Consider the following 26887-nt stretch of genomic DNA (forward strand, 5'->3'; position numbering starts at 1 on the left):
TCTCATTTCACGCCACATATACGAGATTGCTTGATCCTCGCGGCTCAATGAATGAAATTTTGCTTTATTCAGCTGTTGTTACCCTTTATCCATTGAAGGAAAGGAAAACTAAAACCATTTCACGCACGTGATAAGTGTAGTAAACCAGATGAGGTGGCTGTATAATCACGTACATAATTTTTTACAGACGACATGTTAACCATTTTCAGAGTTAACGAGGTGTCGTCTGGAACAGATGAAGAAATGATTCTCATTCGCTCACATTCACTCATCAGCTGGCATGTGTAATGCACAAAAACTAGAGCCCGTGTGTACATCCACACCCCACGGACCTTCCCGTGGTTTCCCCGAACCTGTTCACATGCCCATGTTCAGCCCATTGACAGCACATGGTCTCCTGTACACCATATTGCTCCAAATCCCGTGCACGGCTCGCACCTCCCTGCATGATCAGAGCCCCAAATCCTTCAAAGCAACTTTTGCTCCATCCTTCCACTTCCTGTTTAGTATCCTCCTTTCCCTTGCTCTCATCACTTCTGTTTTATGCCCTTTTTGTCATCCTCTCCTCACTTTTCTTCTCCGTATGTTCAAAGCATTTCAGCACACCCTCTTCATCTGTCTCATACATACTCCTCTTCCCACCACATCTCTCTCTTACCCTACCATTCTTATTGGATCAACCCTCCCCTCACGCCACATATATGTATTCTCGTGATTTACAAATTATATTTTCATAAAATGAATATTTCATTTGTTTGTTTAGACATGGCGATATTCATTTTATTTCTGTCATTAGGAACCTTCCATAGCACACACCAGCAGGGAGATTGTGGCTGCACACCAGCTGGGAAACACTGCAGTAATCATCAAGTGGTAGCTAGGATATCCGCCAGTAGACGACACTCATTATTATTATTATTTTCATTATTATTATTATTATTATTATTATTATTATTATTATTATTATTATTGTTATCATTATTATTATTATTATTATTATTATTATTATTATTATTATTATTATTATTGTTGTTGTTGTTGTTGTTGCTGTTATTATTATTATTATTATTATTATTATTATTATTATTATTATTATTATTACTATTATTATCATTATCATTATTATTATCATTATTATTATTATTATTATTATTATTATTATTATTATTATATCTGTTGAGGTATTCAAAAACCGAAATTTTAACGATGGCGTCAAATCACCTCATCCTAGGTTTGTCTCAGAACTTGGGTACAACCTTAACACCAGCTGGTGCAGGGGATGTGGTGCACCACAAGGTGTTGATAGAGGTTATGGCAAGTTTATGATGGATGTTCTAGACTGTATCTTAGACAGAGTGGGTACTGTAGCTTCCAGGTTGTGAAGTACTGTACAGTAAGTACGTGGGTACTGTAGCTTCCAAGTTGTTAAGTACTGTACAGTAAGTACGTGGGTATTGTACGTGCATCTCCTTCACAGGTCTGTACTATACCTGCTTCCCTCACGTCTAGTAGAACCACGTTGGTGCCTCAGGGGCTTTTTCATTCTAGTATTCGAAAGTTTTAATTGTTTTGTATTATCGGTTATTTCTATTGGTTGTCTTACGTCATATTTGTTGGATCTGCGATTCTCTCATCGTCAACATTTTCTGCTCGGAATCACAAAGATACAGATACTCAAGCAAGTCAACAACATTTTTCCCCTTGCCACCAACACATATTTCATAACCTTGGGTTATGGCTTCGTGGGAGGTTACCCAGTCCTTTACCTCCTATATTCGTGTACCCACGGAAGGATCCGAGCTAGTCATCATGTCGGCACACGCTGGTCTGTTTACATATTTAGTAATTGGTTTTTGTAGAGGAATAGGTAGGTGATCGTGAGAAAACTGAAGGTCAAAGAAGCTGTCAGATAATAATAATAATAATGATAATAATGATAATAATAATTATAATGATAATAATAATAATGATAATAATAATAATAATAATAATAATAATAATAATAATAATGATAATAATAATAATAATAATGATAATAATAATTTAGTTCACGGTTTATGTTAACAACTGTGTCCAAGGGCTGAAAACATAGAGACTTCATGTATCTCATGTATCAGTAAACAGGAGTCTTTCAAAATATGTTGTTAAACAGACGTATGTTAATGACATTCAAGTGGTGAGGATGCGGCTGGTTTTATATCGGTCTGTAGAGGATTGTATGTGTTCGATGCGGTTGTGGTGCTCAACTTCAACTTGGAAACAAGGGTTTCTGTAGGAGGGAGGTGACGGTTGCGGGATGGTGCCGTAGCCACATCCTGACCTGGTAGATAAGTCTAGGTTATGTGTGGAGGTGGGAGGATCTTGTGGAGGAGGGAGGATCTTGTGTGATCCTTCTTGTGGTTGTTAGTGTGGCAGACCAGCGGAGAGGATGAGTTTAGGAGGAGAGTCGTAAGTTGAGACTATCTGCAAGATCAGTTTACATGGCTGACATTTAGGGTTGATCAGTCCAGGCATAAAGTCATGCCACGGAGTTACAAGTGTTGAAAGAGAGAAAAAAATAACGGAAAAGGAAACTACAAAATATTTTCTTACTGTGATTAAAACGTCAGTAGGTGTTATGAGCCAATCTGAACCATATTTATAGTCTCTTCCAACTGGGTGAGGCATTTGACACCAGTGGGAATAGCCTCAACTGTTTAAGCCGACGTGGGGTGTGTGATCCCTCTTGTGGCTGTGTCCAGTATATTCAGCCACATTCTAGACAGCTTGATCATCATCATTGTCTTCACGTAGCTCAGTGCCGGTGGTAAGTGATGTAAGGTTTCGGAGAAGTGTACAGATTGGTAACGTTGTTTAACGCCAGTGTAAAAGGTTTTCGGTGAAGTGTACAGATTGGTAACGTTGTTTGACGCCAGTGTAAAAGGTTCTTGTGTAAGTTATATGTTGTTTTTGTTGTTGTTACAGCGTCTGAGCACCAGTGTAGGACGCCATGACAGCGACTTGGACCTGCTGGTGCGGGAGGGGGAGGCCGTGTCCACCAGACTCCGTAACCTGCTAACACACAACCTAGGCTCCTCCCCGCGCACCTCCTCAACCAGGGACCGACGCCGCCCATCCTCTATAGACTCCGCCAGGTAACCACTCACTGCCCCGCGTCTCTCAACATACTGTGACGTATGCCCGTGGAACACTCTCGTGAGGCTCATCACCAGCATCGGTGTAGGTTCATGATGACTAGGAACCGATTTACCACTGGACCCGCGGGATTCGAACCCAGGCCATCTTGAATGCCAGATTCATTTGTATGATAGATTTAATTGTAACACCATTGATGACACTTCACCTCGGTAATAATTTCTTCACCTTGTATTGTTAGACACTAACACTTGATACTGATGATAATGATAACCTGCTCAGCTTACTTGCGTATGTAACCTTTGTATGTGACTGAACAATTTAGTTGAATAATTAACCATTATATTGACAGGACGTACAGGGTGTTAATATAACCGGTAATTTCATATGTGTGTGTGAGTTCTTAGTTATCAGCCATTGTCTCGGTAACCGCAATGCTACAGTACGTGTAGATGGTACCTTGGAGCCCTCACTATCATGCTGGCACTACTAGGTATTGATGTTATACCTTACCTGGAGCCCTCACTATCATCTTGGTACTGATGTTATACCTTACTTGGAGCCCTCACTATCATCCTGGTACTAGTATTGATGTTATACCTTACCTGGAGCCCTCACTATCATCCTGGTACTAATACTGATGTTATACCATACCTGGAGTCCTCACTATCATCCTGGTACTGTTATACCTTACCTGGAGCCCTCACTATCATCCTGGTACTGATGTTATACCTTACCTAGAGCCCTCACTATCATCCTGGTACTAATACTGATGTTATACCATACCTGGAGCCCTCACTATCATCCTGGTACTGATGTTATACCTTACCTAGAGCCCTCACTATCATCCTGGTACTAATACTGATGTTATACCATACCTGGAGCCCTCACTATCATCCTGGTACTGATGTTATACCTTACCTGGAGCCCTCACTATCATCTTGGTACTGATGTTATACCTTACTTGGAGCCCTCACTATCATCCTGGTACTAGTATTGATGTTACACCTTACCTGGAGCCCTCACTATCATCCTGGTACTAATACTGATGTTATGCCATACCTGGAGCCCTCACTATCATCCTGGTACTGATGTTATACCTTACTTGGAGCCCTCACTATCATCCTGGTACTAGTATTGATGTTACACCTTACCTGGAGCCCTCACTATCATCCTGGTACTAATACTGATGTTATACCATACCTGGAGTCCTCACTATCATCCTGGTACTGATGTTATACCTTACCTGGAGCCCTCACTATCATCCTGGTACTAGTATTGATGTTATACCTTACCTGGAGCCCTCACTATCATCCTGGTACTAATACTGATGTTATGCCATACCTGGAGCCCTCACTATCATCCTGGTACTGATGTTATACCTTACCTGGAGTCCTCACTATCATCTTGGTACTGATGTTATACCTTACTTGGAGCCCTCACTATCATCCTGGTACTAGTATTGATGTTATGCCTTACCTGGAGCCCTCACTATCATCCTGGTACTAATACTGATGTTATACCATACCTGGAGTCCTCACTATCATCCTGGTACTGATGTTATACCATACCTGGAGCCCTCACTATCATCCTGGTACTGATGTTATACCTTACCTGGAGCCCTCACTATCATCCTGGTACTGATGTTATACCTTACCTGGAGTCCTCACTATCATCCTGGTACTGATGTTATACCTTACCTGGAGCCCTCACTATCATCCTGGTACTGATGTTATACCTTACCTGGAGCCCTCACTATCATCCTGGTACTAATACTGATGTTATACCATACCTCGAGCCCTCACTATCATCCTGGTACTGATGTTATACCTTTCCTGGAGCCCTCACTATCATCCTAGTACTGATGGTATACCTTACCGAGAGCCCTCACCATCATCCTAGTACTGGTGGTATACCTTACCTGGAGCCCTCACTATCATCCTGGTACTGGTGATATATCTTACCTAGAGCCCTCACTATCAACCTGGTACTGGTGGTATACCTTACCTAGAGCCCTCAATATTATCCTGGTACTGATGGTATACGTTACCTGGAGCCCTCACTATCATTCTGGTACTGGTACAGTCATCATACCTTCCTGGAGCCCGCACTATCATCCTGGTACTGGTGATATATCTTACCTAGAGCCCTTACTATCATCCTGGTACTGATGATATATCTTTCCTAGAGCCCTTACTATCATCCTGGTACTGATGGTATACGTTACCTGGAGCCCTGACTATCATTTTGGTACTAGTACAGTCATCATACATTCCTGGAGCCCTCACTATCATCCTGGTACTGGTGATATATCTTACCTAGAGCCCTTACTATCATCCTGGTACTGATGGTATACGTTACCTGGAGCCCTGACTATCATTCTGGTACTAGTACAGTCATCATACCTTCCTGGAGCCCTCACTATCATCCTGGTACTGGTGATATATCTTACCTAGAGCCCTCACTATCATCCTGGTACTGATGGTATACGTTACCTGGAGCCTAGAAGCCCTCAATATCATCCTGGTACTATTACAGTTATCATACCTACCCTGGAGCCCTTACTATCATCCTGGTGCTGGTACAGTTATCATACCTGCCCATGGAGCCCTCACTATCATCCTGGTACTATTACAGTCATCCTACCTTCCCTGGAGCCCTCACTATCATCCTGGTACTATTATAGTAATCATAACTGCCCTGGAGCCCTCACTATCATCCTGGTACTGGTACAGTAACCATACCTGAAGCCCTCTATCATTCTGGTACTGGTACAGTCACCATACCTTCCTGGAGCTCTCACTATCATCCTGATACTGGTACTGTCATCATACCTTCCATGGAACCCTCACTATCATCTTGGTACTGTTACAGTCATCATGCCTTCCCTGGAGCCCTCACTATCATCCTGGTACTATTATAGTCATCATACCTGCCCAGGAGCCCTCACTATCATCCTGGTACTATTACAGTTATCATACCTACCCTGGAGCCCTCACAATCATCCTGGTACTGGTACTCATCATACCTGCCCATGGAGCCCTCACTATCATACTGGTATTATTAGTCATCGTACCTTCCCTGAGCCTTCACTATCATCCTGGTACTATTATAGTCATCATACCTGCTCTGGAGCCCTCACTATCATCCTGGTACTGGTACAGTCATCATACCTTCCCTGGAGCCCTCACTTGTACTGGTACAGTCATCATACCTTCCCTAGAGCCCTCACTATCATCTTGATACTGGTACAGTCATCATACCTGCCCTGGAACTCTTATCATCCTGGTGCTATTACAGTCATCATGCCTGCCTTGGAGCCCTCACTATCATTCTGGTATTGGTACAGTCATCATACCTTCCCTGGAGCCCTCATTATCATCCTGGTACTGGTACAGTTATCATACCTTTCCTGGAGCCTTCACTTTCATCCTGGTACTTTGTAGTCATCATACCTTCCCTGGGGCCCTCACTATATTCCTTGTACTATTACAGTCATTATTCCTTACCTGGAGCCCTCGCTGTCTTCCTGGTACGGGTACAGTCATCATACCTGCCCTGGAGCTTTCATTATCATCCTGGTACTGTTACAGTCAGCATACCTTCACTGGAGCCCTCACTATCATCCTGGTACTGTTACAGTCATCATACCTTCCCTGGAGCTCTCACCATCATACTGATACAGTCATCATACCTGCCCAGGAGCCCTCACTGTCATCCTGATTCTGGTACAGTACTCATACTTGCCCTGGAGCCCTATTTATCATCCTGGAACAGTCATCATACCTACCCTGAAGCCCTCACTATCATCCTGATACTGGTACAGTAATCATACCTTACCTGGAGCCCTCAGTATCATCCTGGCACTGATACGGTCATCATGCCTTCCCTGGCGCCCTCACTATCACCCTGGTACTGGTGCAGTCATCATACCTTCCCTGGAGCCCTCACTATCATCCTGGTACTGGTTCAGTCATCATACCTTCCCTGGAACTCTCACTATCATCTTGGTACTTGTACAGTCATCATACCTTCCCTGGCGCCCTCACTATCATCCTGGTACTGGTGCAGTCATATCTGCCCTGGAGCCCTCACTATCATCCTGGTACTAGTTCGGTCATTATACCTGCCGTGGAGCTCTCACTATCATGCTTTTACTGGTACAGTCATCATACCTGCCTTGGCGCCCTCAGTATCATCCTGGTACTGGTGCAGTCATCATAACTGCCCTGGAGCCCTCACTATCATCCTGGTACTGGTTCAGTCACTAAACCTTCCCTGGAGCTCTCACTATCATGCTGATACTGGTACTGTCATCATACCTTCCCTGGCGCCCTCACTGTCATCCTGGCGCTGGTAGTCATCATACTTGCCCTGGAGCCTTCACTAATATTACAGTAGGTCAGGCTGGGTGGGTAGGTCAGAGCTGTTTGGCCTCTGACTGGGGTTAGGGAGGCGGGGTCACCATTGGTTCCACATAAGTTAGAAGGCTAATGAACAGCCAGGAATATACCAGGGAGGAGGAGTTATTTCCTCTCTCTCTCATGATAAACACATGGAGGGGACCGAGGGGGGGTCGCTTAATTCAGGTCAGCAGGTTTCCGGTGTAATGGATGATGTTGACCCAGCAGGTACTCTGCTGGCCTGTGTGGCTCGCTGGTGAGGTGTACAACCTTGCGGTCCACCTGGTGGTGGGCGGTGGGTGGTCAGTACATGGCCACCCCGCGGTCCACCTGGTGCTGGGCGGTGGATGGTCAGTACATGGCCACCCCGCGGTCCACCTGGTGGTGGGCGGTGGATGGTCAGTACATGGCCACCCCGCGTCCACCTGGTGGTGGGCGGTGGATGGTCAGTACATGGCCACCCCGCGGTCCACCTGGTGGTGGGCGGTGGATGGTCAGTACATGGCCACCCCGCGGTCCACCTGGTGGGTGCCACGTCAGTACATGGAGTATCGTCATTGTGGTGCGGCTCCTACTGCCACTCCTGCCATAATAACAGCTCCACCTTGACCCTCCACCATAAACCTTCACGTCCTCCCTCACCCTCACCGTCTCTCCCTCCGCTAATTACACCAAGGCAGCCAATCTCTACCTACATAAATTGATTATCTCATTACAATACACCTATATCTTCCACACCAAGAAACATGAACCGTTTGTATATATATATATATATATATATATATATATATATATATATATATATATATATATATATATATATATATATATATATATATATATATATATATATATATATATATATAAGAGTTGTAGAGGTTATCTGAAAAGAAGAGAAAATGTTGGGGTGAAGAGAGTGGTGAGAGTAAGTGAGCTTGGGAAAGAGACGTGTGAGGAAGTACCAGGAGAGACTGAGTGCAGAATGGAAAAAGGTCAGACCAAAGGACGTAAGGTGAGTGGGGGAGGAATGGGATGTATTTAGGGAAGCAGTGATGGCTTGCGCAAAAGATGCTTGTGGCATGAGAAGCGTGGAAGGTGGGCAGATTAGAAAGGGTAATGAGTGGTGGGAGGAAGAAGTAAGATTATTAGTGAAAGAGAAGAGAGAGGAATTTGGACGAGTTTTGCCAGTAAATAGTGCAAACGACTGGGAGATGTATAAAAAAAAAAAAAAAAAGAGGCAGGAGGTCAAGAGAAAGGTGCAAGAGGTGAAAAAGAGGGCAAATGAGAGTTGGGGTGAGAGAGTATCATTAGATTTTTGGGAGAATAAAAAGATGTTTTGGAAGGAGGTAAATAAAGTGCGTGAGACAAGAGAACAAATGGGAACATCTGTGAAGGGGGCAAATGGGAGGTAATAGCAAGTAGTAGTGATGTTAGAAGGAGATGAAGTGAGTATTTTGAAAGTTTCTTGAATGTGTTAGATGATAGTGTGGCAGATATAGGGTGTTTTGGTTTAGGTAGTGTGCGAAGGGAGAGGGTCAGGGAGAATGATTTGGTAAACAGAAAAGAGGCAGTGTAAGCTTTGCGGAAGATGAAAGCCGGTAAGGCGGCGGCTTTGGATGGTATTGCAATGAAATTTATTAAAAAAAGGGGGTGACTGTGTTCTTCACAGGTTGGTGAGGATATTCAATTTATGTATGGATCATGGTGAAGTGCCTGAGGATTGGCAGAATGCATGTAAAGTGCCATTGTACAAAGGGAAAGGGGATAAAGGTGAATATTCAAATTACAGAGGTATAAGTTTGTTGAGTATTCCTGGGAAATTATATGGGAGGGTACTGATTGAGTGGGTGAAGGCATGTACAGAGCATCAGATTGGGGAAAAGCAGTGTGGTTTCAGAAATGGTGGAGGATGTGTGGATCAAGTGTTTGCTTTGAAGAATGTATGTGAGAAATACTTAGAAAAGCAAATGGATTTGTATGTAGCATTAACGGAACTGGAGAAGGCATATGATAGAATTGATAGAGATGCTCTGTGGAAGGTATTAAGAGTATATAGTGTGGAAGGCAACTTGCTAGAAGCATTGAAAAGTTTTTATCGAGGATGTAAGGCATGTGTACGGGTAGGAAGAGAGGAAAGTGATTGGTTCTCAGTTTGCGGCAGGGGTGCGTGATGTCTCCATGATTGTTTGATTTGTTTGTGGATGGGGTTGTTAGGGAGATGAATGCAAGAGCTTTGGAGAGAGAGGCAAGTATGCAGTCCGTTGTAGATGAGAGGGCTTGGTAAGTGAGTCATTTGTTGTTCGCTGATGATACAGCGCTGGTGGCTAATTCGGGTGAGAAACTGCAGAAGCTGGTGACTAAGTTTTGTAAAGTGTGTGAAAGAAGAAAGCTGAGAGTAAATATGAATAAGAGCAAGGTTATTAGGTACAGTAGGGATTAGGGACAAGTCATTTGGGAAGTAAGTTTGAATGGAGAAAAACTGGAGGAAGTGAAATGTTTTAGATATCTGGGAATGGATCTGGCAGCGGATGGAACCATGGAAGCGGAAATGACTCACAGGGTAGGGGTGGGGGCGAAAGTGGTTGGAGCGTTGAAAAATGTGTGAAAGGCGAAAACGTTATCTCGGAAAGCAAAAATGAGTATGTTTGAAGGAATAGTCGTTCCGATAATGTTATATGGTTGCGAGGCGTGGGCTGTGGATAGAGTTGTGCGGAGGAGGATTAATGTGCTGGAAATGAGATGTTTGAGGACAATATGTGGTGTGCGATGGTTTGATCGAGTAAGTAATGAAAGGTTAAGAGAGATGTGTGGTAATAAAACAAGTGTGGTTGAGAGAGCAGAAGAGGGTGCTTTGAAGTGGTTTGATCACATGGAGAGAATCAGCGTCAGAGGCGGAGGGAACGAGAAGTGGGAGACCAAATTGGAGGTGGAAAGATGGAGTGAAAAAGATTTTGAGTGATAGGGGTTTGAACATGCAGGAGGGTGAAATGCGTGCAAGGAATAGAGTGAATTGGAACCATGTTATATACCAGGGTCGACGTGCTGTCAATGGATTGAACTAGGGCATGTGAAGCGTGTGGGGTAAACCATGGAAAGTTGTGTGGGGCCTCGATGTGGAAAGGGAGCTTTAGTTTCGGTGCATTGTACATGACAGCTAGAGACTGAGTGTGAACAAATGTGGCCTTTGTTGTCTTTCCCTAGCGCTACCTCACGTACATGCTGGGGGAGGGGGTTGTCATTTCATGTGTGGCGGGGTGGCAACGGGAATGAATAAGGGCGGACAGTTTGAATTATGTACATGTGTATATATGAATATGCCTGTGTGTGTATATATATATGTATACGTTGAGATGTATAGATATGTATATGTGCGTGTGTGGACGTGTATGTATATACATGTGTATGTGGGTGGGTTGGGCGGGTTGGGCCATTCTTTCATCTGTTTCCTTGCGCTACCTCGCTAACGCGGGAGACAGCGACAAAGTATAATAAAAAAGAAAAAGAAAATATACACGTTGAAATGTATAAGTATGTATAAGTGCGTATGTGTGGACGTTATGTATATACATGTATATGTGGGTGGGTTGGGCCATTCCTTCGTCTGTTTCCTTGCGCTACCTCGCTAACGCGGGAGACAGCGACAAAGTATAATATATATATATATATATATATATATATATATATATATATATATATATATATATATATATATATATATATATTTTTTTTTTTTTTTTTTTTTTTTTTTTTTTTTTTTACTATGCGCTATTTCCCGCGATAGCGAGGTAGCGTTAAGAACAGAGGACTGGGCCTTTGAGGGAATATCCTCACCTGGACCTCTTCTCTGTTCCTTCTTTTGGAAAATTAAAAAAAAAAGAAAAAAAAAAAAAACGAGAGGGGAGGATTTCCAGCCCCCCGCTCCCTTCCCTTTTAGTCGCCTTCTACGACACGCAGGGAATACGTGGGAAGTATTCTTTCTCCCCTATCCCCAGGGATATATATATATATATATATATATATATATATATATATATATATATATATATATATATATATATATATATATATATATATATAATACTCCTGAAGCAGGAATTGTGGGAGTATGCTCTAGATTGATATGGGTAAAACTGAAAGTGGATGGGGAGAGATATGTGATTATTGGTGCCTGTGCACTTGGTTATGAGAAGAAAGATCCTGAGAGGCAAGTGTTTTGCAAGCAGCTGAGTGAGTGTGTTAGCAGCTTTGATGCATGAGAGCGGGTTATAGTGATGGGTGATTTGAATGCAAAGGTGAGCAATGTGGCAGTTGAGGGTACAATCAGTGTACATGGGGTGTTCAGTGTTGTAAATGAAAATGGCGAAGAGCTTGTAGACTTGTGTGCTGAAAAAGGACTGGTGATTGGAAATAAGTATATGTATGTAAGTAGGAGAGATGGCTAGAGAGCGTTATTGGACTACCTATTAACTTATAGGCGCGTGAAAGAGAGACTTTTGGATGTTAATGTGCTGAGAGGAGCAACTAGAGGGATGTCTGATCATTATCTTGTGGAGGCGAAGGTGAAGATTTGTAGAGGTTTTCAGAAAAAAGAGAAATGTTGGGGTGAAGAGAGTGGTGAGATTAAGTGAGCTTGGTATGGAGACTTGTATGAGGAAGTGCCAGGAGATTTGAGTGCAGAACGGAAAAAGGTGAGAGCAAATAATGTAAGGGGAGAGGGGGAGGAATGGGATGTATTTAGGGAAGCAGTGATGGCTTGCGCAAAAGATGCCTTGTGGCATGAGAAAGGTGGGAGGTGGGCAGATTAGAACGGGTAGTGAGTGGTGGGATGAAGAAGTAAAATTTTTAGTGAAAGAGAAGTAGGGAAGTAGTGAGAATGATTGGGAGATGTATAAAAGAAAGAGGCAGGAGATCAAGAGAAAGTTGCAATTGATGAAAAAAGAGGGCAAATGAGAGTTGGGGTGAGAGAGTATCATTAAATTTTTGGGAGAATATAAAAATGTTTTGGAAGGAGGTAGATAAAGTGCGTAAGACACGAGAACAAATGGGAACATTGGTGAAGGGGGCTAATGGGGAGGTAATAACAAGTAATGGTGAAGTGAGAAGGAGATGGAGTGAGTATTTTGAAGGTTTGTTGAATGTGTTTGATGATAGAGTGGCAGATATAGGGTGTTTTTGGTCGAGGTGGTGTGCAGAGTGAGAGGGTCAGGGAGAATGATTTGGTAAACAGAGAAGAGGTAGTGAAAGCTTTGCGGAAAATGAAAGCCGGCAAGGCGGCGGGTTTGGATGGTATTGCAGTGGAATCTATTAAAAAAAATGGGGTGACTGGTTGGTAAGGATATTCAATATATGTATGGTTCATGGTGAAGTGCCTGAGGATTGGCGGAATGCATGCATAGTGCCATTGTACAAAGGCAAAGGGGATAAAGGTTAGTGTTCAAATTACAGTGGTATAAGATTGTCGAGTATTCCTGGTAAATTATATGGAAGGGTATTGATTGAGAAGGTAAAGGCATATACGCAGCATCAGATTGGAGAAGAGCAGTGTGGTTTCAGAATCGGTAAAGGATCTGTGGATCAGGTGTTTCCTTTAAAGAATATATGTGAGAAATAATTAGAAAAACAGATGGATTTATATGTAGCATTTATGGATCTGGAGGAGGCATATGATAGTGGTGATAGAGATGCTTTGTAGAAGGTATTAAGACTATGTTGTGTGGGAGGTAAGTTGCTAGAAGCAGTGAAAAGTTTTTATCAAGAATGTAAGGCATGTGTATAAGTAGGAGGAGAGGAAATGATTGGTTCCCAGTGAATGTTGGTTTGCGGCAGAGGTGCGTGATGTCTCCATGGTTGTTTAATTTGTTAATGGATGTGGTTGTTAGGGAGATGAATGCTAGAGTTTTGGAGAGAGAGGCAAGTATGCTGTCTGTTGTGGATGAGAGGGCCTGGGAAGTGAGTCAGTTGTTCGCTAATGATACAGGAATGGTGGCTGATTCGGGTGAGAAGCAGCAGAAGTTAGTGACTGAGTTTGGTAAAGTGTGTGAGAGAAGAAAGTTGAGAGTAAATGTGAATAAGAGCAAGGTTAGTAGGCTCAGTAGGGTTGAAGGACAAAATAATTGGGAGGTAAGTCTGAATGGAAAAACTGGAGGAAGTGAAGTGTTTTTGATGTCTAGGAGTGAATGGAATCATGGAAGCGGAAGTGAGTCACAGGTTAGGGGTAGGGGGCGAAGGTTCTGGGAGCGTTGAAGAATGTACATTGTGAGGGCGACAGCATTATCTTAGAGAGCAAAAATTGGTATGTTTGAAGCAATAGTGGATCCAACAATGTTATATGGTTGCGAGGCATGGGCTACAGATGGGGTTGTGCGGAGGAGGGTGGATGTGTTGGAAATGAAATGTTTGAGGACAATATGTGGTGTGAGGTGGTTTGATCGAGTAAGTAATGAAAGGGTAAGAGAGATGTGTGGTAATAAAAAGAGTGTGGTTGAGAGAGCAGAAGAGGGTGTATTGAAATGGTTTGGTCACAGGAGAGAATGAGTAAGGAAAGATTGACAAAGAAGATATATGTGTCAGAGGTGGAGGGAACGAGGGGAAGTAGGATACCTAATTGGAGGTAGAAGGATGGAGTGAAAAAGATGTTGAGCGATCGGGGCCTGAACATATAGGAGGGTGAAAGGCGTGGAAGGAATAGAGTGAATTGGAACGATGGGTATATCGGGTTCGACGTGCTGTCAGTGGATTGAAACAGGGCATGTGAAGCGTCTGGGGTAATCCATGGAAAGTTTTGTACGGGCCTGTATGTGGAAAGGGAGCTATGGTTTCGATGCATTGTACATGACAGCTAGAGACTGAGTGTGAACGAATGTGGCCTTTGTTATCTTTTCCTGGAGCTACCTCGTGCGCGTGCGAGGGGAGGGGAGTGCCATTTCATGTGTGGCGGAAGTGGCGACGGGAATGGATGAAAGCAGCAAGTATGCATATTTACATGTGTATATATGTATATGTCTGTGTATGTATGTGTATGTATACGCTGAAATGTACAGGTATGTATATGTGCGTGTGTGGGCGTTTATGTATATGTATGTGGGTGGGTTGGGCCATTCCTTTGTCTGTTTCCTTTCGCTAACTCGCTAACGCGAGAGACAGCAACTAAGTATTATATATAGATATATGAATTATAGAAAAATATATTTCATTTATTATACTTAGTCACCGTCTCCCGCGTCAGCGAGATAGCGCAAGGAAACAGACGAGGAATGGCTGAACTTCCCACGTACACATGTATATACATAAACGCCCATACTCTGACGTATATATCCTCTTTGTTAACCTTTCCTCACTCATTCTCTCCATATGTCCAGGCCATTTCAACACACCCTCCTCTGCTCTCTCAACCACACTCTTTTTATTTCCACACATCTCTCTTATCCTTTCATTACTTGCTCGATCAAACCACCTCACACCACATATTGTCGTCAAACATTTCATTTCCAACACATCCACCCTCCGTACAACCCTATCTATAGCCCATGCCTCGCAACCATATGATATTGCTGGGACAACTATACATTCAAACATACCCATTTTTGCTCTCCGAGATAACGTTTTCTCCTTCCACACATTCTTCATCCCTCCTTGAATCTTCGACCCCTCCCCCACCCTGTGACTCACTTCCACTTCCAGGGTTCCGTTCGTTGCTAAGTCCACTCTCAGATATCTAAAACACTTCATTTTTCCAGATTTTCTCCATTTAAACTTAAATTTCCAATCAACTTGTCCATCAACCCTACTGAACCTAATAACATTGCGATTATCCACATTTACTCTCAACTTTCACCTTTCACACTCCTTTCCAAACTCAGTCACCACCTTCTGCAGTTTCTCAGTCGAATTAGCAACCAGTGCTGTATCATCGGCGAACAACAACTGACTCACTTCCCAGGCTTTCTTATCCCCAACAGATTGCATACTCGCTCCTTTCTCCAACAGTCTCGCATTTACCTCCCTAACCACCCCATTCATAAACAAATTAAACAACCATGGGGCAATTCACGCGCCTCTGCCGCAGACCGACCTTCACTGAGAACCAATCACTCTCCTATTTTAATACTCGCACACATTCCTTACATCCTTGGTAAAAACTTTCCACCTCTTCTGGCAGCTTACCTCCCATCCCATATACTCTTAAAACTTTCCACAAAGCATCTTTATCAGCCCTATCATATGCCTTCTCCAGATCCATACATGCTACATACAAATCTATTTGTATTTTGAGTATTTCTCACACACATTCTTCAAGGCAAGTACCTGATCCATGTCTAAAACCACACTGCTCCATCCCCAGTCTGAAGCTCTGTACCTACCTTCACCCTCTTAATCAATACCCTCCCATATAATTTCCCAGGAATACTCAACAAACATATGCCGCTGTGGTTTGAACACTCGCTTTTAACCGACTTGCCTTTGCACAGTGGCACTATGCATGCATTCCGACAATCCTCAGGCACTTCACCATGATCCATACATACACTGAATATCCTTACCAACCAATCAACAACACAGTCACCCCCTTTTTTAATAAATTCTACTGCAGTACCATCCAGAACCGCCGCCTTGCCGGATTTCATCCTCCGCAAAGCTTTCACTAGCTCTTCTATGTTTACCAAACCATTCTACCTGACCCTCTCATTTCGCTCACCACCCTGGCCAAAACACCCTATATCTGCCACTCTATCATCAAACACATTCAACAAACCTTCAAAATACTCGCTACATCACCTCACTTCATCACTACTTGTTATTACCTCCCCATTTGCCCCCTACATCGATGTTCTCATTAGTTCTCTTGTCTAACTCATGTTATTTACCTCCTTCGAAAATATTTTTTTTATTCTCCCAAAAATTTAATGATAGTCTCTCACCCCACCTCTCATTTCCCCCTTTTTCACCCCTAGCACCTTTCTCTTGACCTCCTACCGCTTTCTTTTACACATCTTGATCCCATTTGCACTACTTCCCTGCAAAAATCGTTCAAATGCCACTCTCTTCTCTTTCACTAACAATCTTACTTCTTCTTACTTCTTACTAACAATCTTACCTTCTCTCCTACTCACATACGTATACTTATGTATATTTCTCTTTTTAAACCAAGTATTCCCAGTCACCAGTCCTTTTTCAGCACACAAATCCATAAGCTCTTCATCATTTCCATTTACAACTCTGAACACCCCATGTACACCAATTATACCCTCAACCGCCTTACTACTAACCTTCGCATTCAAATCACCCATCACTATAACCCGGTCTCGTGTATCAACGATGCTAACACACTCACTCAAATGCTCCAAAAACACTTGCATCTCATGATCCTTCTTCTCATGAGCAGGTGCATAGGCACCAATAATCACCCATCTCTCTCCATCCACTTTCAGCTTTACGCACATCAGTCTAGAATTTACTTTCCTACACTTTATCACATACACTCACAACTCCTGCTTCAGGAGTAGTATTTCTCCTTCTTTGCTCATGTCCTCTCACCAACCCCTCACTTTACTCCCAAGACATTCCCAAACCAATCTTCCCCTTTACCCTTGAGCTTCGTTTCACTCAGAGCCAAAACATCCAGGTTCCTTTCCTCAAACATACTACCTATCCATCCTTTTTTCTCATCTTGGTTACATCCACACACATTCAGACACCCCAATCTGAGCCTTCGAGGAGGAATGAGCACTCCCCGCACGACTCCTTCTGTTTCCCCTTTCAGAAGTTTAAATGCATGGAAAGGGGGTGTTCCAGCCCTCCGCTTCTGCCCACTTCACTCGTTTCTAAGACAAAAGGGGAATACGTTTCATGTATTCATTCTCCCATATATATATATATATATATATATATATATATATATATATATATATATATATATATATATATATATATATGATCACGTAATACACTCCAACAGCCAGATTCGAACCCAGGACCTTTTGCATGGTAATCGGGGCCGCTGACCACTGTACCCTTGTTTAATCAGATCTGATGGCTGGGTGGACACTAAAGCTTAGCTGTTAACGGTGTGGGTAGAGTAGGAAGTCATTTTGGTTACCTAGACAACAATGACTGGCCGCCGCGGGAATATATCCGGCCAGAGGGTGGCCTGGCACCAGTCAGGCTGCTGTAATAGCCTCGCCTACTTTTTATTACCATTTATTGGTTTACTTATAGTTAGACAGATCAAGGAACTGCATTGATTAGGATAAATCTCAAATATTTCTTGATATTTCATGATTATCAGACGTAAATACTGCTGGTTAAGACTGGAAAATCTGACAATTGTTGTGACACTGGCTCATCCACCTGCTCTGTAAACATTAACTGCTCACGACACCAGTGAATTCTATTACATCATACTACGAAAGTCGGACATAAAACAGCCAGTAGTCTCCATTAGTCTATTTTCCAAGCTAGATCGGAGTCCATATGATTGTTTTCATGCCATTGATAAAACACGAGAGAGAGAGAGAGAGAGAGAGAGAGAGAGAGAGAGAGAGAGAGAGAGAGAGAGAGAGATGGGGGGGGGGATCCTGAGCATGTCATCATCTCGTTTCCCGCCATTTCGTCATTTTCAAATATTCTTCAGCCAGAAATACAACGAAATAAGAGGTGGTATAACATTTCAGAAATCGTATTTGATAGATCTTGTATCTTCCGGAATATAGTGACCAATGCAAAACGCATCGTGGCTAATAAATTTGAAAATATTCAACTGACTAGCTAGCACCAGCACATTACGTGCCCTTTGAACTCCTAATGTCGACTTTGCCCGTTTTTTTTCTTTAAGTCATGTAAAATAAAGCCAGGCAAACGATTTACAAAAATACGCAAACCGGCGAATAGTTATCAACAGAATGATTAAAACTAGCAACTAACCATTGTGTACAGTACGAGTCCGTACAGTTTGCCGGCAACATTACATTATGAGACAAAACACGTAACCTTGAGTGAAATCACCTGCGTGACCGCATTTACTTTAAACGTCACTCATCGTTTTATTAAACTTTATAATCAACTTTAATTTTCTTTGATAACATTAAACTTTTTAAGCTAATTTTTACCTTTTTAACTTCGGAAATTATTCCATATGCTGGCTTCTTATAATGCAAGCAATTTGAAAATATTTATTGTAGGTGTTGAAATAAGAAGAGCTTTATACTTACCAATGAGCGCCCTTGATTCAACTATTTTCTTGGCTCCAGCAATCATATCTAAGTGAACAGGGTGTAGGCTATGATCGCCCCTAATAGAGAAATGACTAATCGATTACAAGTAATCGAATACCCTTCGTCTCGCATCCTGGAGCAACGGGGTCTACAGCGGTCAGATCCCATCAGGCTCACATCACCAGTAGCTAGCATTTTACGGAACCTTACCGAACGAACGCTGAGGTATATGAACACGATTAAAGTGTATATGAACGTGCTCTTTTACAGAACATATAATTCTTTCCAACAGTTAGGATTCGAATCCAGGACCTTTTTCGTGCTATCATGTGTTCTAAGAAAGTGCGCGTGCATATGCACTGTATTCGTATTCATATACCTCCGTGTTTGCACAGTAAGGTTGTGTAGAATGCTAGCTGCTGGTAATGTGAGCCTGATGGGATTTGACCGCTGTGGACCCCGTTGCTCCTGGATGCGAGACGAGGGGTATTCGATTTCATGTAAATGAATTGTCATTTTCCTATAAGGGGCGATCATAGCATATCGTTTAGCGTACCCAACTACCAAGCAAAAGGTCCTGGGTTTGAATCCTGGCCGTTGGAGGATATCATGTGATTTATGAAAATGCGTCTTCATATGCACTATGCCTATACATACATACACAGACATACTTAATCGCCGTCTCCAGCGTTAGCGAGGTAGCGCAAGGAAACAGACAAGGAATAGCCCAACCCACTCACATACACATGTATAAACATAAACGCCCACGCACGCACATATACATTTCACCGTATACATACATATACATAAACAGACATATACATGTATACATATGTACATATTCATACTTGCTGCTTCATCCAATCCAGTCGCCACCCCGCCACACAGGGACTAGTATCCCCACCTCCCCTTCCTCCAGCGAGGCAGCGCCAGGAACAGACAAAGCAGGCCACATTTGTTCACACTCACTCTCTAGCTATCATTTGTAATGTACCGAAACCACAGCTTCCTTTTCATATTCAGGCCCTGCATACCTTTCCATGGTTTACCCCAGACGCTTCACATGCCTTGGTTCAGTCCATATACCGCACGTCGACCCCGGTATGCGACATGGTTCCAATTCACCCTATTGCACGCCTTTCACCCTTCTGTATGTTGAAGCCTCGATCTCAAAATCTTTTTCACTCCATCCTTCCACCTCCAATATGGTCTCCAGCTTCTCCTTGTTCCCTCCACCTTTGACACATATATCCTCTTCTCCTTGTTCCCTCCACCTTTGACACATATATCCTCTCTGTCAATCTTTCCTCTCTCGTTCTTTCCATGTGTCCAAACCAATACAACACACCCTCTTCTGCTCTTTCAACCACTATTTTTATTACCACACATCTCTGTTACCCTTTCATTACTTACTCGATCAAACCACTTCACACCACATATTGTCCTCAAGTATTTCATTTCCAACTTATCCACCCTCATCCGTACAACTCTGTCTATAACCCATGCCTCGCAACCATATCACATTGTTGGAACCACTATTCCTTCAAACATACCTACCCATTTTTGCTCTCCGAGATAACGTTCTCTCCTTCCACACATTCTTCAACGCTCCCAGAATCTTCGCCCCCTCCTCCACCCTGTGACTCACTTCCACTTCTATGGATCCATCCGCTGCTGAGTCCACTCCCAGATATCTAAAACACTTCACTTCCTCCAGTTTTTCTCCGTTCAAACTTACCCCCCAGTTTACTTGTCTTTCAACCCTATAGAACCCAATAACCTTGCTCTTATTCACATTTACTCTCAGCTTTCTTCTTTCAAACACTTTACCAAACTCAGTCACCAACTGCCGTTTCTCACCCGAATCAGCCACCAGCGCTGTATCATCAGCGAACAACAACTGACTCACTTCCCATGCCCTCGCATTCAGAACAGACTGCATACTTGCCCCTCTCTCCAAAACCCTTGCATTCATATCCCTAACCACCACATCCATAAGCAAATTAAACAACCATGGAGACATCACGCACCCCTGCCGCAAACCGACATTCACTGGAAACCAATCAAATCCTCTCTTTTTGCTCGTGCACATACCCTACATCCTTGATAAAAACTTTTCACCGCTTCTAGTAACTTACATCCCACACCATATACTCTTAAAACCTTTCACAAAGCATCTCCATCCAACCTATCATATGCCTTCTCCAGATCCATAAATGCTACATATAAATTCATCTGTTTTTCTAAGTATTTCTCACATACATTCTTCAAAGCAAACACCTGATCCACACATCCTCTACCACTTCGGAAACCATACTGCTCTTCCCCAGTCTGATGCTCTGTGCATACCTTTACCCGCTCAATCAATACCCTCCCGTATATTTTCCCAGGAATACTCAACAAACTTAAACCTCTGTGATTTGAACACTCACCTTTATCCCCTTTGCCTTTGTACCATCGCACTATGCATGTATTCTGCCAATCCCCAGGCACTTCACCATGATCCATACATGCCAGCCAACATCACAGTCACCCCATCTTTTAATAAATTCCACTGCAAAATCAGAAAAGAGGACTGGGCCTTTGAGGGAATATCTTCACCTGGCCCCCTTCTCTGTTCCTTCTTTTGGAAAATTAAGAAAAAAAAAAAACGAGAGGGGAGGATTTCCAGCCACCCGCTCCCTCCCCTTTTAGTCGCCTTCTACGACACGCAGGGAATACGTGGGAAGTATTCTTTCTCCCCTATCTCCAGGGATATATATATATATATATATATATATATATATATATATATATATATATATATATATATATATATATATATATATATATATTTATATATATATATATATATATACAGACGTATACATAAATACATATCCATACATGCTTCCCTTCATCCATTTCTGGCGCTATCCTGCCCCACAGGAAACAACATCGTTACTCCCTGCTTCAACAAGATAGCGCCAGGAAAACAGACAAGAAAAGAAAGGCCACATTCGTTCACACTCAGTCTCGAGCTGTCATGTGCAATGCACCGAAACCACACCTCCCTTTCCACATCCAGGCCCCACAGACCTTTCCATGGTTTACCCCAGAAGTTTCACATGTCCTGGCTCAGTCCATTGACAGCACATCGACCCTAGTATACCACATCGTTCCAGTTCTCTCTATTCCTTTCACGCCTTTCACCCTCCTGTATTTTGAGGCCCCAATCGCTCAAATTCTTTTTCACCCCATCCTACCACCTCCAGTTTGGTCTCCCGCTTCTTGTTCCCTCCACCTGTGATACATATATTCTCTTTGTCAATCTTTCCTCACTCATTTTCTCCATATGTCCAAACCATTTCAGCACACTCTCTTCTGCTCTCTCAACCACACTCTTTTTATTTCCACACATCTCTCTTCCTCTCAACACACTCTTTTTATTTCCACACATCTCTCTTACCCTTTCATTGATCACTCGATCAAACCACCTTACACCTTATATTGTCCTCCAACATTTCATTTCCAACACAATCATCCTATCCCGTACAACCCTATCTATAGCCCATACCTCGCAACCATATAACATTATCGGAACTATTATTCCTACAAACATACCCATTTTTGCTTCTAATTTTGCTCTCCGAGATCACGTTCTCTCCTTCAACACATTCTTCATCGCTCCCAGAACCTTTGCCCCCTCCCCCACCCTGTGATTCACTTCCGCTTCCATGCTTCCATTCGATGCTAAGTCCACTCCCAGATATCTAAAACACTTCACTTTCTCCAGTTATTCTCCATTTAAACTTACATCCCAGTTAAAATTCCCCTCAACTCTACTAACCTAATAACCTTGCTCTTATTTACATTTACTCTCAACTTTCTCCTTTCTCACAATTTTCCAAACTCAGTCACCAACGTATGCAGTTTCTCACTCGAATTAGCCACCAGAGCTCTATCATCCCCAACAGATTGCATACTCACCCCTCTCCAAAACTCTTGCATTTACCTCCCTAACCACCTCATCCATTAATAGATTAAACAATCATGGGGACATCAACACAACCCTGCCGCAGACCAACATTCATTGGGAACTAATCTCTCTCCTCTCATCCTACTCGTACACATGCCTTACATCCTTGGTTGGTAAAAACTTTTAAATGCTTCTAGCAGCTTACCTCCCACACCATATTCTCTTAAAACCTTCCACAACGCATCTCTATCAACCCTATCATATGCCTTCTCCAGATCCATAAATCCTACATACAAATTCGTCTTTTTTTCCAAGTATTTCCCATACACACTCTTCAAAGCAAACACCTGCTCTACACATCCTCTACCACTTCTGAAACCACACTGCTCTTCCTCAATCTGAAGCTCTGTACATGCCTTCACCCTGTCAATCAATACCTTCCCATATAATTTCCCAGGAATACTCAACAAACTTATGCCTCTGTAGTTTGAACGCTTACCCATATCCCCTTTGCCTTTGTACAATTGTACTATGCATGCATTCTGCCAATCCTCAGGCACTTCACCAACCAATCAACAACACAGTCACCCCCTTTCTTAATAAATTCTACTGCAATACCATCCTAACCCGCCGCTTTGCCGGATTTCTTCATCCGCAAAGCTTTCGCAATCTCTTCTCTCTTTACCAGACCACTCTCCCTGACCGTCTCACTTCGCACCCTACCCCGACCAAAACACCCTATATCTTCCTCTCTGTCATCAAACATTCAAGAAACCTTCAAAATACCCACTCCATCTCCTTCTCACTTCGACACTACCTGTTATTACTTCCCCACGTGCCCCCTTTCACCAATGTTCCCATTTGTTCTCTTGTCTTACGCACGTTATTCACCCCCTTTCAAAACATCTTTTGTGATACTCTCTCTCCCCAACTCTCATTTACCCATTTTCAACCCTTGCACCTTTTTCTTGACCTTCTGCCGCTCTCCTTTATAAATCTCCCGGTCATTTGCACTCCTTCCTTGCAAGTATAGTCCCAATGGCTCTCTTTTCTCTTTCACTGACAACTTCTTCATCCCACCACTCACTACCGTTTCTAATCCGCTCACCTCCCGCCTTTCTCATGCCACATGCATCTATTGCACAAGCCATCATTGCTTCCCTAAATACATCCAATTCCTCACCCACTCCCCTCACGCCATTTGCTCTCACCTTTTGCCTCTCTACAGTCAATCTCTCCTGTTACTTCCTCACACAAGTCTCTTTTCCAAGGTCATTTACTTTCACCACTCTCTTCTCCCCAACATTCTCTCTTCTTTTTTGAAAATCTCTACAAATCTTTACTTTCGCCTCCACAAGATAGTGATCAGACATCCCTTCAGCTGCCCCTCTCAGCACATTAACATCCAAATGTTTCTCTTTTACGCGCTATCAATTATCACGTAATCCAGTAATGCCCTTTAACCATCTCCTGCTCACATACTTATACTTATGTATATCTCAGTTTTTAAGTTAGGTTTACCCCATCAGCACTCTTTTTTTTAGCGCACAAATCCCCAAGCTGTTCACCATTTCCACTTACAACCCTGAATACCCTATGTACACCAATTATACCCTCAACTGCAACATTACTCACCTTTGTAATTAAATCACCCATCACTATAACCCGGTCTCGTGCATCAAAGCTGCTAACACACTCACTCAGCTGCTCCAAAAACCACTTCCCTCTTATGATCTTTCTTCTCATGACCAGGAGCATAAGCACCAATAATTACCCGTCTCTCTCAATCCACTTTCAGTTTTACCCATATCAATCTAGAATTTACTTTCTTACACTCTATCACATACTCCCACAACTCCTGACTTTACTCCCAAAGCATTTCCAAACCACTCTTTCCCTTTGCCCTAGAGCATCGTTTCTCCCAGAACCAGAACATCCAGGTTCCTTTCCTCCTACCTATCTCTCCTTTCTTCTCATCTTGGTTACATCCACACACATTTAGACATCCCAATCTGAGCCTTCGAGGAGGATTAGCACTCCCGCGTGACTCCTTCTGTCTCCCCATTTAGAAATTGAAATACAAGGAAGGGAAGGTTTGCAACCCCCGCTCCCTCCCCCTTTAGTCACCTTCTACGACACGCAGGGAATACGTGGGAAGTATTCTTTCTCCCCTATATATATATATATATATATATATATATATATATATATATATATATATATATATATATATGATAAAGCGCTGATATATATATATATATATATGATAAAGCGCTGGTGGCTGATTCATGTGAGAAACTGCAGAAGCTGGTGACTGAGTTTGGTAAAGTGTGAATAAGAGCAAGGTTATTAGGTGCAGTAGGGTTGAGGGTCAAGTCAATTGGGAGGTAAGTTTGAATGGAGAAAAACTGGAGGAAGTAAAGTGTTTTCGATATCTGGGAGTGGATCTGGCAGCGGATGGAACCATGGAAGCGAAAGTGAATCATAGGGTGGGGGAGGGGGCGAAAATCTTGGGAGCCTTGAAGAATGTGTGGAAGTCGAGAACATTATCTCGGAAAGCAAAAATGGGTATGTTTGAAGGAATAGTGGTTCCAACAATGTTGTATGGTTGCGAGGCGTGGGCTATGGATAGAGTTGTGCGCAGGAGGGTGGATATGCTGGAAAATGAGTTGTTTGAGGACAATGTGTGGTGTGAGGTGGTTTGATCGAGTAAATAATGTAAGGGTAAGAGAGATGTGTGGAAATAAAAAGAGCGTGGTTGAGAGAGCAGAAGAGGGTGTTTTGAAATGGTTTGGGCACATGGAGAGAATGAGTGAGGAAAGATTGACCAAGAGGATATATGTGTCGGAGGTGGAGGGAACGAGAAGTGGGAGACCAAATTGGAGGTGGAAAGATGAGGTGAAAAAGATTTTGAGTGATCGGGGCCTGAACATGCAGGAGGGTGAAAGGCGGGCAAGGAATAGAGTGAATTGGATCGATGTGGTATACCGGGGTTGACGTGCTGTCAGTGGATTGAATCAGGGCATGTGAAGCGTCTGGGGTAAACCATGGAAAGTTGTGTGGGGCCTGGATGTGGAAAGGGAGCTGTGGTTTCGGGCATTATTGCATGACAGCTAGAGACTGAGTGTGAACGAATGGGGCCTTTGTTGTCTTTTCCTAGTGCTACCTCGCACACATGAAGGGGGGAGGGGGTTGGTATTCCATGTGTGGCGAGGTGGCGATGGGAATGAATAAAGGCAGACAGTGTGAATTGTGTGCATGGGTATATATGTATGTGTCTGTGTGTGTATATATATGTGTACATTGAGATGTATAGGTATGTATATTTGCGTGTGTGGACGTGTATGTATATACATTGTGTATGGGGGTGGGTTGGGCCATTTCTTTCGTCTGTTTCCTTGCACTACCTCGCAAACGCGGGAGACAGCGACAAAGCAAAATAATAATAATAATAATGATATGTGTGTGTGTGTGTGTGTGTGTGTGTGTGTGTGTGTGTGTGTGTTTCATTGAAAATGACAGGTATTTCAGCATTTATCAGTTTCTTTGCAGATATTCTTGTTTAACAATTTTCTTATACTGCTCAGGTGATTACCATTAAGCTAGCCAAAGTTCATAGCAGGGTTGAACCAAACTCAGGTAGAAACCATTAATGTAATTCTTCTTAGGTGTACAGGAACACAACACGAAACGTTGTGTTGTTCGTGTTAGTGTCCATATCTCTGGCTACAACTTTTACAATTTACATGATTAATATCTCCAGATAGGACTAAGCGCCTGTAGTATCTATAAGGCAGAGCTATACTGTGTCGGTGTTGCTGTGTACCGTTGCTTTAACGAGATTCTCTCTCTCTCTCTCTCTCTCTCTCTCTCTCTCTCTCTCTCTCTCTCTCTCTCTCTCTCTCTCTCTCTCTCTCTCTCTCTCTCTCTCTCTCTCTCTCACACACACACACACATTAACCGTTGGTTCTCTTGTGGCGGCAGACACCACTCGTTGGAGCGTGAGACAGACGGTGGAGGCGAGGGTTCGTCGCGGCTGAGTCGTGGCGACCTTACGGGCGAGGAGGCCGTGTCCCCGAGGGATGACCTCCCCCGTGCCCAGCCTCGAACCAGGTCCCTCACCGACCTGTACCGTGGGGAGCACCGTACCCACACGCCACCCACAACCAGGTACGTAGCTC

General features: G+C 43.1%; 1 protein-coding gene across 1 annotated transcript in view; it reads left to right on the plus strand.

The window, feature by feature from the left end:
- LOC139767160 (uncharacterized) overlaps positions 1–26887 on the plus strand; it is a 1522454-nt gene that overhangs the window by 117621 nt on the left and 1377946 nt on the right. Inside the window, 2 exon segments of the mRNA XM_071696189.1 lie at positions 2965–3134; positions 26691–26876. Of these exon segments, the coding sequence (XP_071552290.1) occupies positions 2965–3134; positions 26691–26876 (356 nt within the window).

This window comes from Panulirus ornatus, chromosome 59 (genome assembly GCF_036320965.1).
Source record: "Panulirus ornatus isolate Po-2019 chromosome 59, ASM3632096v1, whole genome shotgun sequence".
Lineage (NCBI taxonomy): Eukaryota > Metazoa > Arthropoda > Malacostraca > Decapoda > Palinuridae > Panulirus > Panulirus ornatus.